Source organism: Ceratotherium simum, chromosome 21, assembly GCF_057802395.1.
Source record: "Ceratotherium simum simum isolate JZ-2026a chromosome 21, ASM5780239v1, whole genome shotgun sequence".
NCBI lineage: Eukaryota > Metazoa > Chordata > Mammalia > Perissodactyla > Rhinocerotidae > Ceratotherium > Ceratotherium simum.
In genome coordinates this window covers 31,136,656-31,153,634 of record NC_141920.1, presented here as the reverse complement: position 1 = coordinate 31,153,634, position 16,979 = coordinate 31,136,656, and the positions used below count along the sequence as shown (strand labels likewise).

At 41.1% G+C, this 16,979-nt stretch overlaps 1 protein-coding gene across 8 annotated transcripts in view; it reads left to right on the top strand.

Annotated features, from left to right (window-relative positions):
• UBOX5 (U-box domain containing 5) overlaps positions 1–16,979 on the top strand; it is a 37,338-nt gene that overhangs the window by 16,494 nt on the left and 3,865 nt on the right. For 7 of the 8 annotated variants that reach the window (XM_087445534.1, XM_087445533.1, XM_087445528.1 and 4 more), the window contains exons 2-4: positions 7,655–7,827; positions 12,611–12,705; positions 13,880–15,080. In XM_087445534.1, the coding sequence (XP_087301660.1) occupies positions 12,652–12,705; positions 13,880–15,080 (1,255 nt within the window). In that variant the 5' untranslated portion in view covers positions 7,655–7,827; positions 12,611–12,651. The remainder of the gene's footprint in view (positions 1–7,654; positions 7,828–12,610; positions 12,706–13,879; positions 15,081–16,979) is intronic. The other variant, XM_014790120.2, reaches the window with a different exon arrangement.

Here is a 16,979-nt window from a genome sequence, read left to right as displayed (position 1 = left end):
ATGATGTTAGCATCTTTTCAGTCTTAACAATATTAAGTCTTCCAGTCCATGAACACAAGATGTCTTTCCATTGATTTAGGTCTTTAATTTCTTTCAGCAACATTTTGTAGTTTTCAGTGTATAAGTCTTGCACCTTGTCAGTTAAATTTATTCCTGAGTATTTTATTCTTTTTGATGCTATTGTAAATGGAATTATTTTCTTAATTTCCTTTGTGAATTGCTAATTGCTAATGTATAGAAGTTACAACTAATTTACCCTGCAATTTTGCTTAATTCTTTGTTAGCTCTGATGGTTCTTTTTGTGTGTGTGGATTCTTTAGGATTTTCTATATATAGGATCATGTCATCTGTGGACAGAGATAGTTTTATTTCTTCCTTTCCACTTTGGATACCTTTTTATTTCTTTCTCTTGTCTAGTTTCTCTGGCTAGAATTTCTAGTACAAAATTGAATAGAAGTGGTGAAAGCAGGCATCCTTGTCTTGTTTCTGATCTTAGGGGTTTCAGTCTTTCACCATTGAGTATGATATTAGCTGTGGGTTTTTCATAGATGCCCTTTATCATGTTGAGAAGTTCCTTTCTATTCATAGTTTGCTAAATGTGCAATAAATAATTTTTTAGTGTAAGTATGTCCCAAATAGTACATGGAACATTCCTTTTTTTTTTGCTGAGAAAGATTCGCCCTGAGCTAACGTCTGTTGCCATTCTTCCTCTCTTTTTTTTTTCCCCTCCCCAAAGCCCCAGTACATAGTTGTATGTTCTGGTTGTAAGTCCTTCTAGTTCTTCTATGTGAGCCCCCGCCACAGCATGGCTACTGAGAGATGAGTGATGTGGTTCTGCTCCCGGGAACCGAATGTGGGCTGCCGAAGTGGAGCGCACTGAACTTTAACCACTAGGCCATCAGGGCTGGCTTGTGGAACATTCTTTTACTAAAAAAAAATCCATTATTTATCCAAATTTCAGATTTAAGTGGGTGCTTTTATTTGCTAAATTGGCAACCCTAAGAAAGACATAGCATCAAGGCAAGGCTTTTTTGAGGGGACCCTTGGGGGCAGAAGAGACTGGAATGTTGTTTACATTTTGAGGAAAGAGTCCAGTAGTCAGAGATAGGTTGAAGATTCAGGAGAGAGGCAAGAACAGATGGAATAAGGCCCTGGAGGAGAGGGAACAGAGTTAGGGTCAGTTTTGTACATCAAGAGCCTGGCTTCCTCACCTGGATTCCCATACAATTTTGTTGGCACTGCTATTAAGGCACTGAGTGGTATTAGAACCCTTTGCCCATCTGCCTTGTTTTGAGCCTGTGAGTGTCTTAAGAATAAAAACTGTGTCCACTTGTGCCTAACAGAGACCTTTGTACATGTTAAGCCCTTGAAGGGTGAATTGGCTCCAAGTGTATAAGATTACAAGCTTCTTTTGGGCCCACACCTGTGTTCTTGTCTCCCTTGACACCTCTCATTGGTGGGTGACTGTGTGGGATAGGCTGGGACAGCTGTCTTTCATTTTAACCAGCTCTAAGAAAAATGCACACAAGTCACATTTTTTTCATGGATGGACAAGTAACTCAATTTAGAAATTATAAGAAGTATTAGACTTCTTTAAAAGCTGAAGTGCCCAATTTACAAAATTGCTCAGTGCATTGGTATTCTGCCCACTTTTTGAGGTTAAATGCTTTTCTCTTATTTGACAGGTAATCTTTTCTTCTGTAACCTGTTTGAGCCTAGTCTTTAAAATTGTGTGTGTCTGCCAGAATTACTTTCCATTACATTTTCGTGAGACTCGAAAATCAGGTTGTTTAACTCAGCTATGGCAGCTTCTTTGTAGGCCAAAGGAAGATGGATCCTCAGGTGTTCAGAAAGTGTCATGGTCACCTTATTCTCTTCTAAATTATCCCTCCACACTTTCCCACCCCCAGGTTCTGAGTCCTCAACAACAAAAAGGTTTGGCTGCTTTAGCCTCCAAGGAAGCATAGACAGAAATCTTCCACATAGGATGACCAACTTGTCCCAGTTCGCCCGGGACTTTCCTGGTCGTAGCACTGCAAGTTCCGCGTTCTGGAACACCCTTCAGTTTGGGATAGACCAAATGGTTGGTCACCCTACCTCTCGATCCCTTCTCATCCCTTCCTTCCTTTGCACTTTCCCTTCCTCAGCCTCAGTACAGGCAGGCAGAGGAGAAAGGTCTGACTTTATCTGGACATCCAGTTCTGTAGGGGCTGTTAGCTGCAAGAAATACTCAGAGCGTGTATCTAGGGCCTCATTCCTCTCTGATAGCATCCTGCAACCTCAGGAACCCAGTCCAGTTGTCTAACTACTTAGGTGAACTTTTTAAACACATGAAAGGAAAAAAACAACAACTCCCACCACTCCAGTACATTGCATTTTAAATTTATGCATGTCCACCATTACCTCCCAAACTATTCATGTGTGCATGTTCCTAGATACAGGTTTTTAACAAATGTGCGATCATAGTACTTCTACTATTTTGTGTTCTTTTTCTTATTTTATATATATTTTTGCATTTTTTCCGTGGTCATATTTATCATTTAAGTGACAGGTACACCAAAAATAAACGTGTCCCTCAAGTTTGTTCCTTGCAATGTGGATAGTGGGATTAAGTGAGAAGAGTCTTCAGTTGAGGGGCTTACATCTGGGTGAAGAACTTCAAGACTTCCGTGGTAATAGAGATTTAGATTTATAAAATTAAAGGCTTCTTAAAGGCGGTACAAGGGATCCTTGTGATGATGCAACTGTTCTGTATCTTGACTGTGGTAGTGATTACACAAATCTACGCAGTAAAATTGCCTAGCACTAAACACAAAGGCACACACAAATGAGTGCGTGTAAAACTGGTGAAATCTGAATAAGATCTGTGGGTTGTATTGTTGTCAATTTCCTGGTTGTGATGTACTATAGTGATGTGCTACGTGCAAGATGTTACCAGTGGGGGAAGGTGGTTAAAGGGTATATGGGATCTTTGTATTGTTTCTTACCACTGCATGTGAAACTACAATTATCTTTACAAGTTTAATTAAAAATTTTTTAAATAAAAGATTTCTTAGAGGGTAGCTTTGAAATCCTTGTGAAATGCTTAGTGACACATTATACATAGTTCATTTTTCTCTTTCCTCTTTTTAAAGAATACCCTTCCCTCAAAAAAAAATTAAAGGAAGAAAATGTCAAGGGAAAAACTGAGACTGCCAGTTTATTTCTAAGTGGTTTGTACTTTGATGCTCATCTTTGATGTCTTCAGGAAGCCATTTGCAAAGATAGCCCCTCACATAATACAAAAAAGATAGTGGGAACACATCAGCAAGAGGAAAGGGAAACCCCTTGAAGGGTGAATTGCGTGTAAGTGGTTCAAAATTGCCATTGTCATCTAGGAGGTTAATGGCAGACTTTTCATTAGTGTCATTTTTTTCCCTGGTTATAAGCTTTCTATGACTGCCTTCTGACCAGTAGCTTTCAAACTTTTTTTTTTATAACTCTTAGTAAGAAATGCCTTTTACAGAAATCAAAACCTAGAATAAATAGAGTTTTAGGTATATATATATATATTTCAGAGTTTCACCCTCATGTGTGATGCATTCTGACATTTTCTTTCTGTTCTACTTTAAAAAAATGCTAGTTATGGTTCAGTAATTTGAGTTCTTGATTCTGAATCTGCAGTTTGGAAAAACACTGCCTCAGCCCACCAGGTAAAATCTGAAGCCCCTTGGCATGACATTCAAAGCCCTCTCCATCTGACTGCATCTGCCTTGCCTCCTCCTCTCCTCTGTAGCTAAGTGGCGTATTCAGCATTTCCTGGACTTACCTGACACTGTCCCATCTCTGTGCCTCGACTCTTCCTGGTCCTTCTCCCTAGTGCCCTTCCCGTTTTGTTCCTGTTCTTGCCTCTTGGCTCCTATAGTCAAGCCTATATTGTCTGTCGTTCCATTAGTATGTGGTATCTGTCCCTCTTCAGAGTTGCCCATAAGGTCAGGCATGTGTCTTAGTTGTCTTCAGTTCAAACATTACTCCAGTGAATTCTTCCCTGACTTCTGGGTATACTTTTGGCCAGTGTTTTTCCATTTTATTCATTAAGAGCCACAATAAGAAATTCATTTTATATTGGATCTAGTATATACATTTGTTATATGTATTTGTAGCAAACCAAAACAAAAGTTTGATGAAATAATGTCCATACTATGTGCATTTGGTATTTTATATTCTATTTTAGTTAATATTTCCTTTCTTCAACCCATAATTTAATTTCAAAACCGCAAGTTGAAAAACGTTGGTTTAGGCCATCCTTGCCCACTCTGTCATCTGCAGAAAGCTCTATTACAAACCTGTGCTGGAAGGAAGTCTGTAATGCCTCAAGACTTGAGTATAAGACCATTTCATTTCATTTCTTTGCACAAGACTTGTGGAGAATATTTATTGCAGCTTTTTTTTTCATAGTAAAAAATTACAAACTGTAAGAGGGCCATGGAGAAATAAACTGTATTTTAGTCGTATAATTGAATACTATTAAAAAGTTAAAATGAATAAACTAGACATGCATTTCAGAGTGGAAAACCTTAAAATAATAATGCTTAATAGAAAAGCAAGTTGCAAGATGATACACATGGTGTATTATCATTAAGGTACATTGAAAATGCACAAACTCCTGTATGCTTATGTATCCACACATACCTATACTAATTTGAGTGAGAGACACCCAACTTAAGATGGAGCTTTGTAGGGGCCAGCCCTGTGGTGTAGCAGTTAAGTGCACGCGTTCCGCTGCTGGCGGCCCGGGTTCAGACCCCGGGCGCGCACTGAGGCACCACTTGTCGGGCCATGCTGTGTCATTGTCCCATATAAAGTGGAGGAAGATGGGCGCAGATGTTAGCTCAGGGCTGATCTTCCTCTCAAAAACAAACAAACAAACAAAGAAGATGGAGCTTTGTAAAAAGGGAGAGGAAACAGGATTGGTGGTGAGTTTTATTTATATCTTTTAAATTTTGCTCTTTATACTGAAGTGAGAAGTAAACATGGCAAAATGTTAACATTTGCTAACTCTAGGTGGTGAGTATGAGTGTCTACTATATAATATTCTCTGCCTTTTTATCTGAAATATTTTGTAATAAAAAGGAAATCTTTTTGACATACTATCTGCTTATAACCTCTATTATTTTGCTGTTTTATAAAGCCGTTATTATCTGACTCCAAGCCACTTCTCTGAACTGCAGGGCACTTTAGCCATGATCTGCGGTCCCCAATTTCTACTCAATCGCTCTTGTATTTAGATGCCAAATTTGGAGAAGGAGGCTGTAATTTTTAAATATTTACTGGACAGTGTTTGCAATGAGTTCAGGTAACATGGCCATTTCCTATGCAGGGTTGAGGAGGCAGTCTTCCTGGGTAAGTCTGTTTGCATTTTCATATGGTGAGCCATTTGTTTTTTCTGGAGTAAGCATTAAGAAAGAAGGCACTTGACCTTAAAAGGTCCGGGATGTTGGAACCAGAGAGATGAAAAGATCATACAAAGACCTCGATGGCAACCATAGGCCTATAGAATCCTACGGTGTTTAGGCATCACTATTTCCCAAAGAAATAGATACCATCATTTGTAACATTTTTTTAAAAGGGTCTGCCACTCTTGTCCTGTAATGGCACAGTCACTTGTTTCAATTTGATCTCCAGTCCTAATTTGTTTTCAGTCACTTTTTCCCCCAGTCATTCATTATTATTATTAATTTTTTTAGAGTGATTTTGGTTTACAGAAAAATTGAGCAGATAATACAGAGAATTCCCATATACCTCCTCCTCTCCCTTGCACACAGTTTCCCCTATTATTGTCTTGCATTAGTGTGGTACATTTGTTATAATTGATGAGGCAATATTGGTACATTATTATTAACTGAAGTCCATAGTTTACATGAAGGGTCAGTGTTTTGTATAGTTCTGTGAGTTTTAACAAATGCATAATGTCGTGTATCTACCAGTATAGTGGCATACAGAATAGTTTCACCACCTGTTTCATTTTTATCTCTATACTCCAGTACCTAGCACAGGGCTTGTAAATGTTATGTGAGTGTGCAATAATATCTCATCTAAAATTAAATATGAGCAATCAAATTCAGTAGAATTTGAAGAACAATCTGCCACACCCAAATTGAGCCTATCCTAGGAATAAAAGGATTGTGTAAAATTATAAAAATGTGCTATAGGGCCGGCCCTGTGGCTTGGTGGTTAAGTGCGCGCGCTGCGATGCTGGTGGCCCGGGTTCGGATCCCGGGTGTGCATCGAGGCACCACTTCTCCGTCCATCCTGAGGCCGAGTCCCACATACAGCAACTAGAAGGATGTGCAGCTATGACATACAACTATCTACTGGGGCTTTGGGGGGAAAAAATAAAATAAATAAAATCTTTAAAAAAAAAAAAAAATGTGCTATATTTCATTAGTCTGTCATATAAGAAAAATAATATAACTCTATACAATTCAAAGCATATCCCTGATTTTCAAAAAACTATGAAAATTAGAATGCTTTATTAACATAAAAAGAATATTTCAATCTAACAATCGGCGTTATGTTCAAAGATGAAACACTAGAGGCACTTTCTAATGGGAACAAAACAAGCATGGCAACTCGATTATTATTTCATATAATTCTGGAAGTTCTAGCTGATGTAGTAAGATGAGAGACAGAATTAAGAGTTACAATTTTGAGAAAGAGGCTCTAATTATTATTGAGATTGTAGAAACCCCCCAGAAAACAACTGGAAATTATTGAATCAGTGAGTTCAATAAGACAAGTGAAGACATGATAAAGATACCAAAGTGAAAAGCTTTCCTATATATAGAATAACTGGTTAGAAAAGTTAATGGGATAAAAGGATCCTGTTCATAAATAGCAACCTTAACAGGAAACATTTAAGGCTCCTTGAGAAAAAAAGTTAAAATTGTACTGAGACCAAAAAAAGACAAAAGTGTACTTAAGATTTTTATCTTTATATTATAATAGTAAAAAATTACAAACAAGCTAAATGTCCACCAAAAGGAGAATGGTTTTATTATTTATTTGTACCCCATCCTGTTCAAAATGATTTTAAGGTAGCTTTCATAATATACACTTTGACATAAAAATAAGTGAAGAATTCAGGCAAAGAGAAGTTCGAGGGATGGGCCACAGATTTTATTCTGAGCCTTCTAGCAGCCAAAGTAAAGAAAGAATCATGAGCAATAATATGATTCATATTCATACCATAAAATATTGAATTGATTGGAAGAAACAGCCTTTCCTAGTACTGAGACCAAAGAGAGAACTTTCCCATGGGTCTCAAAGAGAGGATATTGTGCAAAGTAGAGAATAATGGTTTTAACAACCTAATAAAACAGCAACCAACTTTATAGAGCTGTTTCTTATGAAATTCCTTGCCAATGGGCCACACAGAACTATTGAACCGTTTGGTAAAGAGTATTTGTGGTGGGGCGAGGAGTGTGGTGATGGTTGTGGCTAGGATGAACATGAGGATGATCCAGTACACTGCTCTGAGGGGCAGCTTGATGGAGAAGCTAAAGACTAAAATTGTGGTTCTCAGCTGGTGTGTTGTGCCACCCTGGTGTCCTGTGAATCTTCACAGATTGGCCACTGAATTTTTATCAATGTGTTACATTTATTTTTGCTACAGCTCGGGATCTGCAATACTAAGAAGTCTGTCAGATGGTGGTATGTGATATGAATGCAGCAGCCACCAGGGATGCCAGGCAGCAGGCAAGAGGTACCACTTAGGCTGGGACTAAAAAGAATTTAACGTGGATGGACTGAACAGTCTCCGTAAATATTCTCTCAAATTAGATTTTGGTAAGTGCTGTGGAGAGCAAGTCGGCTGTCTGGTCAGATATGGGTCCATATGCTTTAATGGTTGACTAATAGAGTTAACAACCTCTGATGAAAGTTGAGCCTCATGAGGTGAGATGCTTGAATAGAAGGCTAGGTTACCTAAGGATTTTCCTCAAAAAACAATTTGAGGCTTGATCCAATGTGTTGGAAAGGGCAGGCAAAGTTTCCAAATTTCTACATCATAGAGCATAGCCTCATTAATTTTATTTTTTTGTGTGTGTGAGGAAGATCAGCCCTGAGCTAACATCCATGCTAATCCTCCACTTTTTGCTGAGGAGGACCGGCTCTGAGCTAACATCTATTGCCAATCCTCCTCCTTTTTTTCCCCAAAGCCCCAGTAGATAGTTGTATGTCATAGTTGCAGATCTTCTAGTTGCTGCATGTGGGATGCGGCCTCAGCATGGCCAGAGAAGCGGTGCGTTGGTGCGCGTCTGGGATCCGAACCTGGGCCGCCAGTAGCAGAGCGCGCACACTTAACCACTAAGCCACGGGGCCAGCCCCAACCCCATTAATTTTAAGTTTGGAAAAACTTATTTTTTAAAAATGAGTGATGTCAAACCTTCACGTAAGTAAGAGAAAAGAAAAAAATTATAAGGATCTGTATAACTTCCTGGTAAATCCTTCGAGGTAAATGGTGTCCAAGTAGATAGTAACCAGAGTGTTTTAAGAATGATTGGAATCTGAGTCGCAGCTTAACCTCTCTTTAAGCCTCAGTTTCTTCATCTGCAAAATAAGGATATTAGTACCCACTTTAGGGCTAACCAGTTGGTAAGATTTAAATTGAATAAAATCCTTGGTGGCCTCCTCTAAGCCATCTTGTGTAAGTGCCTTCATGGCCAGAGTTGTGTTTTTGCTGCTTGAGGTTCTTTGTCTAATGACTTACTGCGAGAGTGAGCCCTGTGTTTCCTGAGACTCAGTGCAGATAAAACCTTTTAAATTACTGCAGTGATTGAAAGGGCAGTCAGATGCTCTTCTTTCAGGTATCTGAGGTGGCATTTTTTAAAGTTAAGAGATAGCAAAAGTTTGACAGCTCTTTGGTCAGCCTTGCCCTTCTCACCCTGTTATCTCTCAAGTCTAACCACAGGAGCTGGTGTCTGGTGATCGCTGAGTCGGGTTAAAGGCAAAGGGCAGTTGTCCTGAGGGTGGTCACATCTGGGCAACTCCGTCTCATGCTATCATTTACTGTTGAGTTGGGTACTCAGATAAATTTTGAAGACTTTTCCATTTGGCTTGATTCTCACAGGAAGGCTCTTCGTCATGGCTCCAAGAAGACCCCTGCCCAACTTGCTCTGGTCCTGGCATTTAGGTTCTCAGAGAAGTTAATTTCATGATATGTAGAATAAATCAAAGTTAAAAGACCACAGTATGAAGTGTCTAAGAAGATAATAAGGAGACAGGAAGAATGTAGATGTTAGTGAAATCAGTGTCTCCCAGTAGGAAATCAAATCACTACTTCAGGGAGTTGGCATTGTTACCTCTGCCAGAGTTTCTTTGTTTCCCTGAAAGTCGGAGAGAAAGGCCTAGGATGTGGATAGAGATGATCGCAGACTAGTGGTACCTTTATCCTACTAATATTAACCACCTCTCAGTAATTTGATATTATAACAAAGTTTCTATCTCTTTGTTTTTTCTTGCCAAAGCTCCCTCTCATCAGGCAAAGAGGGGAGGAGAGAACTGCCTGCGGCAGTGAAAAGAAAACCTCCCGAACCCTGGAGTTGGCTAACTTCATCGTTTTGCCTAGCGCCAGCCCAGTTTTGCACTTACATATCTATTATGTCACCATCTGTGTCAATATATTGTCTGTTTTCCTTTGGCATCTTAGGCTTGCTTTTCAAGGAGAAATGTTTTGGATTTTTTGGTCTGGGCTATATATTCATTTTAATTCTTACATATTCAATTAAAGTCAACAGCTTATTTTTACATTTAAAACAAAACCAAAACTTAGCAAGAAGCCATTGCCCTAGTTTGGCAGGAGAATTGAGGGAAATACTGCTCTAAATGTGTTCTGGTTTCCTCGCCAAGAGGAGGTACATACAAGGGCCCTGAGAATATTTGCAGATGTAACTCCTGAGATACTCGTTTTTGAGTTATTGTGGAGAACAGGAAAGGTGTCAGAAGCCTGGAGACACTGTTAAAGCAATCTTCCAAAAAAGGAATTCTGTAAACTAGTCCATGTTGATTCCAGGCCAGATTGTAGAATGCTCTGGCAAAGAGATAGCATGTATGCCTCAAAAAGTGAGAAGCACTAGGAGTTTCAGTACAAGTTCACAAAGAATAGGAGACTTTAAGCCAGGGGTTCTCTGCCCCATCGGATTCATCTCCTTCTTTTAATAATAAATATTTTGTAATGTTCCTTCTGCTCTCCTGAATTTAAAGTCAAAGATAATATAACCTACCTATGTACATTATTTTTTTTTTAAAAAATATGTATGTGCATGTATATGTGTGTTTAGGTATGCACACACACATTCATACATAGACACACACACATGCATACATACATAGACACAGATGCCCTAACAGTAATATAAAAGGGAAATTTTAAAGTGTGATAATAAAATTTATTCTCATGTTTAAATGTGTGGGTATGACCATACTGGAAGGCATAAAGAAGTCAGAAGCTTTTACCAACATGTAGAATAATCTTGACTATAGACTGCTGCAAATGCAGACTATCAAGTCTATTAGTATTGCTCTAGGTGATGTAGTTTTCAGAAATGGATAACACCTCTTAGTAAAGATCTGAACAAAACAGAGTATGATCTTCCTATGATTTACATGGAAATTCCCTTCCTAAAAAATTGAGTATATATTAAAACCATTTAAAAAATACTTTGTATTTATATGTAAAACTGATTTAGGGGCCTAGGCTGAGATAATAAACATTTAAAGATCCCATGGCAGGGCCAGCCCCGTGGCTTAGCGGTTAAGTGCGCGTGCTCCACCGCTGGCAGCCTGGGTTCGGATCCCGGGCGCGCACCGACGCAACGCTTCTCCGGCCATGCTGAGGCCACGTCCCACATACAGCAACTAGAAGGATGTGCAGCTATAACATACAACTATCTACTGGGGCTTTGGGGGGAAAAATAAATAAATAAAATTACCAAAAAAAAAAAAAAGATCCCATGGCAGATCCTCACTGTGCAGAAACTGCCCACTAAAATGTTGCAGGATGCCCAACATGCCTGGCTTCTGCAAGTATCAACTACTGATCATGACAACCAAAAGACCCCAGAGGGTGGCCCTGTCCCTGTTAGGCTACAAGAGTTCTTCATGGCCTTGTCTGACAAGTGGAAATACAGAACAGGTGGCCTGGCCTCACCTAAGGAGTTCAGATCCATTGGAGAGGCTTGTCACTGGGAGGGATGTTTCTAGTGGCTTCCCTGCTTTTCTCCAGGGAGTACCAAAGGCTCTTGGACATTGGTCATTTTTTCTTCCACTTTTATTGAGATATAATTGACATATAACATTGTATAAGTTTCAGATGCACAGCATAGTGATTTGATGTATGTACGTATTGCAAAATGATTAACGTAATAAGTTTAGTTAACATCCATCACCTCACAGTTACAAATTTTTTTTCTTGTGATAACTTTTAAGATCTACTCTCTTAGCAACTTTCAAATATACAATATATAATTTTAACTGTAGTCAACATGCTGTACAGTACATTCCCAGAACTTATTTATCTTACAACTAGAAGTTTATACCTTTTGACCACCTTCACCCATTTTGCCCACCCTGGATCTTGGTCATTAAAATGACTGTTTGAGGGCCGGCTCCGTGGCTTAGTGGTTAAGTGCGTGTGCTCCGCTGCTGGTGGCCCGGGTTCGGATCCCGGGCGCGCACCGACGCACCGCTTCTCCGGCCATGCTGAGGTCGCGTCCCACATACAGCAACTAGAAGGATGTGCAACTATGACATACAACTATCTACTGGGGCTTTGGGGGAAAAATAAATAAAATTATAAAATGACTGTTTGGATTTGATGTCCTTTTAAGGTACTTCTAACCCTAAGATTTTCAATTTCTCAAAAATGATGTTTTTGACTCTTCTAATTGTTTTCATTATAATAAGAAAATGTAATTGCATTGACAAGTGTTAAGTGACAAAGATGCCCAGCACCACTATGATTATTTTCTGTGACCCTTTCTGTTCTAAGCCCTCTGGTTAAGTAGTCCTGTTTTTTTCTCTGAGCTCAGCCACTTTTGACCCTCCTTTTCTTGTGGATAGCCCCCTGCAGAGCTGACAGGCCCCTGCCTCCAGCTGTCAGCCAGAGAACCAGCAGCCTTTGCCTACCTGGTCAGTCTGCAATAGAAATCTCTTCTGCGGTTTTTTTTTTTTTTTTTTTTAAACAGAAACCTCATTTCTTTTTCTTTTTTCTTTTTTTCTCCCCAAAGCCCCCAGTATACAGTTGTATATCCTAGTTGTAGGTCCTTCTAGTTCTTCTATGTGAGACGCCACCCCAGCATGGCCTGACAAGCGGTGAGCAAACCCCAGGCCGCCAAAGCAGAACATGCGAACCCAATCACTGCACCGCTGGGCCGGCCTCGGCAATTTTTAAGTGACTAATTTTTTTCCCAGCATCACAGGATACAAAGAGAGTGAGTATAGACCGCGAGAGTGTGTGTGTTAAAAGTTTTTGTTGTTATCTTGTTTGATTCTCTTCTCTTAGGAATCAACTCCTCAAAGTTTAGAATTAAGTTTTAACTTGTCTAATACCAAGTTTTATTTTTTATTTAAGGCTATTTCTGATGCTTGGAAGCTATCCTTTCAGCCACAAAGATGGTAATAAATCTTTGCCTTCCACAGTTCAGACCAAGAATTTACTGCAACAAGGTAAATAAAACAAGTATATGCACATAAATAAGTATAAGGTATCTATTTTTCATGTTTTCCCCATTTCCTGCCTTGTATATGTGGGCTTAATTCAGGCTTAATGTGCTTTCATCCTCATTGTTTTAGATGCCACCAGATGATATTTAGGTAAGCATGGGTCAGGTTGCCCCTCTTGAGTCAGACAGCACCGTTACAGGGTGAGCTGTGACTCTTTTTGTGAAGGGTCTGACTCTTCCCTCTGATGATAAATTCTGATTCCACTCAAAGTCATAGTGAAGGTAGAAATTCTCTCCCCCACTGATCTTCTTGCTAACTTCTCATGCTAGGAATAATGGCTTATATTTGTTATTTGGATTTCTTGTTCTTTATTGTTTGAATTAAGCTGCTTTCCCTTTTGTGCCAAGGGGGGTATCTTTCCACAGGTCAGAGCAGGGAATAAGGAAACTCCAAGGGGAAAATTGAACCCCTCCCCTGATTTGGAGTTTCTGCCCACAGTGTTCTATTTCAGGTTCCCATGTTGTTAAGCTGACTCTTTCGGACAAAGATAATCTTAAAATCTCCATTGGGTTATAACAAATATTAGAAATATTAAAAGAAGAAAAAGTTACTCACAATCCCACCTGTCCTAGCACATTCATTGTGTTAAATGTCCCATAGTTTTTTGTGGTTCTTGTCCTTGTGCACACGTTTTTTTTTTTACCTAGTTTCATCAGTGATAGATTTACAAGAAGCTTATTTGTTGTGCCTTCCTAAGGAAACTGTTATAATTGGTAGAGTCCAAATACAAAATTGAGAACTTTAATGAACATCTTTGTTTTTCCCTAAATTGGCATGTTTTCATCCTCTGAAATAATGAAAAAAAAAACAATAGTATATCTACCCCCTTTTAGAGAGATGTTATTTTGAAGGGATTTTTGGTGGGTTGGGCAGTGTTTTGTTGCTTATATTTTTTAAGGATAGGCAGTACTTGAGGATACAGTTGCCCCCAGCCTTTGACCTGATCTTAGATGCCTGCAAAAAAAATCAGGAAAACTCGATGTATTAGAGGAAATTTTAAATGAGAAACTTCAAACTTTCTTTAGAGTTTTCTTAGAAGTGGCAAGTTCTTGAAAACTAGTTGTCTTCATTTGAGTCTCATCAAATCAATGTGTCTTATATTTGTCATTAAATCTAGATATCAGCTGATGGTTATGAAGTAGAAAATCTCATCTCTGAAGACCTCACAAAGAGAAGTCATGGTTTTAGGACGGAGTATTTCATTAAGCCACCAGTCTATGTAACAATTTCCTTTCCCTTCAATGTGGAAATCTGTAGGATTAACATAGACCTCACAGCTGGGGGAGGCCAGAATGTCACTGGCCTGGAAATGTACACGTCTGCCTTATCCAGCAGAGCATCTTGGAATACCCTCGAGTGCCGGGTCCCGGGCCCAGCTGAGCCATCCATCCCAGACAAGGAGGCATTCACCTTGGTAGGCAAAGTCTTGTTGAAAAACCAGAGCCAAGTAGTGTTTAGCCACAAGGGCTTCAAGGCTAGGCCGCCTTTTGGCCCAATGGAAGCCACACTCCCCTCCCCTGCTGTTGTGGCCCAGGAGCTTTGGAATAAAGGGGCTCTTTCCCTTAGCCACGTGGCCCATCTCAAGATCTGTATCACCCACGTGACAGGCAGCGGTATCCCTTGCATCAAGCGGTTGGAAGTGTGGGGTCAGCCGGCTAAAACCTGCTCTCAGGAGGTGATAGACAGCGTCCTGCTGGTTGCCTCAGAGAGACACCCTCAAGACTTGGCTCTGCAGGCCCCGGCCATGCCCATGGAAAGTGACTGTGACCCCGGAGGCCAGTCTGAGGGCCCACAGGCCCCTTCCAGCTTGCAGGAGCTGGCCGAGGTAATTCAGGATGTGCCTGAGGAGTTCCTGGATCCCATCACCCTGGAAATCATGCCTTGCCCCATGCTCCTGCCCTCAGGCAAGGTCATCGACCAGAGCACTCTGGAGAAGTGTAACCGCAGTGAAGCCACATGGGGCCGAGTGCCCAGTGACCCTTTCACAGGGGTAGCCTTTACTCCACTCTCCCAGCCCCTGCCTCACCCCTCCCTGAAGGCCCGGATTGACCATTTCCTGCTCCAGCACTCCATCCCTGGCTGCCACCTGCTTGGGAGAGCACAGACTGCGTTGGCAGTTACCCCTTCTTCACTTGCTCTGCCTTCTCGGAAAAGAAAGATGGAGCAGGCTGAACATGCCCCAGACGGTAGCCTTGGTATAAATGCTTCCTGTTTTTCTACCACAAGCCTTATGGTCTCACCCACTACCTCAGAACACACCGCTAAGAAGATGAAAGCTGCCAGTGAGCTCGGTCTGACACACATGGACTGCTCAACGGGTAATCCACCATCCTATCTCCATGCCCATTGTCAGCCCTACTTCTCCCAAGTGGCACTTGGCACCACTGCCCTTTGCTTTATGCTTTGCCAGCTTAAGTTACCCCAAAACTTACTGGGTTAAAGCACCACACATTCATTATCTCATAGCATCCCTGGACAGGAATCCAGGTGTAGCTTGGCTTGGTCATCTACTTCAGGGTCTTCCAAGGCTGCTATTAAAGTGTTGGCTGGGCTGCAGTCAACCAACTCAAGGCTTGACTTGGGAAGGCTTCACTTCCAGGCTCAGTCATGTGGTTGTTGCAGGATTCAGTTCCTCACTGAATTGCTGCACTTGTTGGCTCGTGGCCAGTCTTCCCTGAGCCTCTCAAGGGTAGCACACAACATGGTAGCTGTGTACACCAGAGAGAGTGTGCAAACAAGATGGAAGTCACAGTCTTGTAGAACCCAGTCATGGAAATGACATCCTATTACTTTTGCTATATTCTCTTAAAAGCAGCTCACCAAGTCCAGCCCACGCTCAAGGGGAAGGGGTTCCCAAGAGCAGCCTGAGGATCAGAAGATGGGCTTCATTGGGAGCCATTTCAGACACTCTCCCACACCACTGATTTCTATTTTACTCAGTGTTTTTTCCAAGATTGGTGGTTGAATTTTGTCTAATGACTTTTCTTTATCAATGGAGACGATATTATGATTTTTTCATCCTAGATCTTTTAATGTAAGAAAGTACGTTAATAGCCTTCTTAATATTGAACCATTGCTACACTCCTGGAAGGAACTCCATTTGGTCTTGCTTAATGTGCTGTGTGGTTCTGTTTGCTGGTGTTGAGTGCGATTGGACTATAGTGTGTGTGTGCAAGCGTGCACATGCCATCTTTGGTCAGGTTTTGGTGTCAATGATTTATTTGCTCCATAAGAAGAATTAGGAAATTTTCCTTTTCTAAACTCTGGAACAGTTTAACAGTATTAGAATCGTTCACTCTTCACATGTTTGGCAGAATTTCCCCATGATTGTCAGAGTTTGGTGCTTTTGGAAATAGCTCTTTGACCACTTTTTCTTTTTTCTTAATTAAATTAGTCTGTTTAGATTTTATCATTCTTTTAATTTCCTCTCTTACTCTAAAAGGCCTATGCAAGTAGTGTGCTTGAAAGTTACATCTGTGTCTTCTCTGGTTTTGAGCATAAATTTTGGTTAACATGACCCCCAGAAACTCCTGGAAGCGTCTGAGGTGCCATGGGGCGAGACGAGGTGAAAGGTCCTTAGACCCTATGTCTGTGGAGATCTCCAGTGGTGTTGGCCTTGACAAATTTGTTGATGACACAGGACCACACTGACCAGTGCTCCAAGGCCCCAAGCTGATGTTCTATATACTACGAACTGTAGACAGAATGTTCCACTCCCTGCTTTGGGGAAGTTTTGTGAATCCTGCTACCAGGCAGGTCTCTGGGTCCTTTCTTGGGGTGCTGTCCCCCTTCCCACATTGCTTTTACTCTCAGTCCATTGCTTGGCTTCCTGCGGACCACAGAGAAGGTCCCCTAGATTGTGGAGTGGGCAGAGTGAGGTCTTCCTTATTCCACTTAGTGATAATTGCTTTGCTTTACTTAACAGGAGAGAAAGGACAGGCCAGCAGCACTGCAGAGTGGTGGGGCCCCAGCAGGGAAGAGATGAGGAAAGAGCAAACTGAGGGTGCTGGGGAGGGAATGGGGGCAGGGAGCAGGGGCACAAGGCTGGGCGTTTGCTTGCCCCACTCATTTCCTTGGCCAGCAGGGAGGCCTTCAGAAAGTAGGGTGCAGTTCTGGAGGGGAGCCACAAGGTGGCCCATGGCCACCCAGTAATTTGTCCAGGAGGAGGAAAGCTAGTGCAGAGCCTAGGAACCCTGAAAGGGGTGTGGGATGGGTAC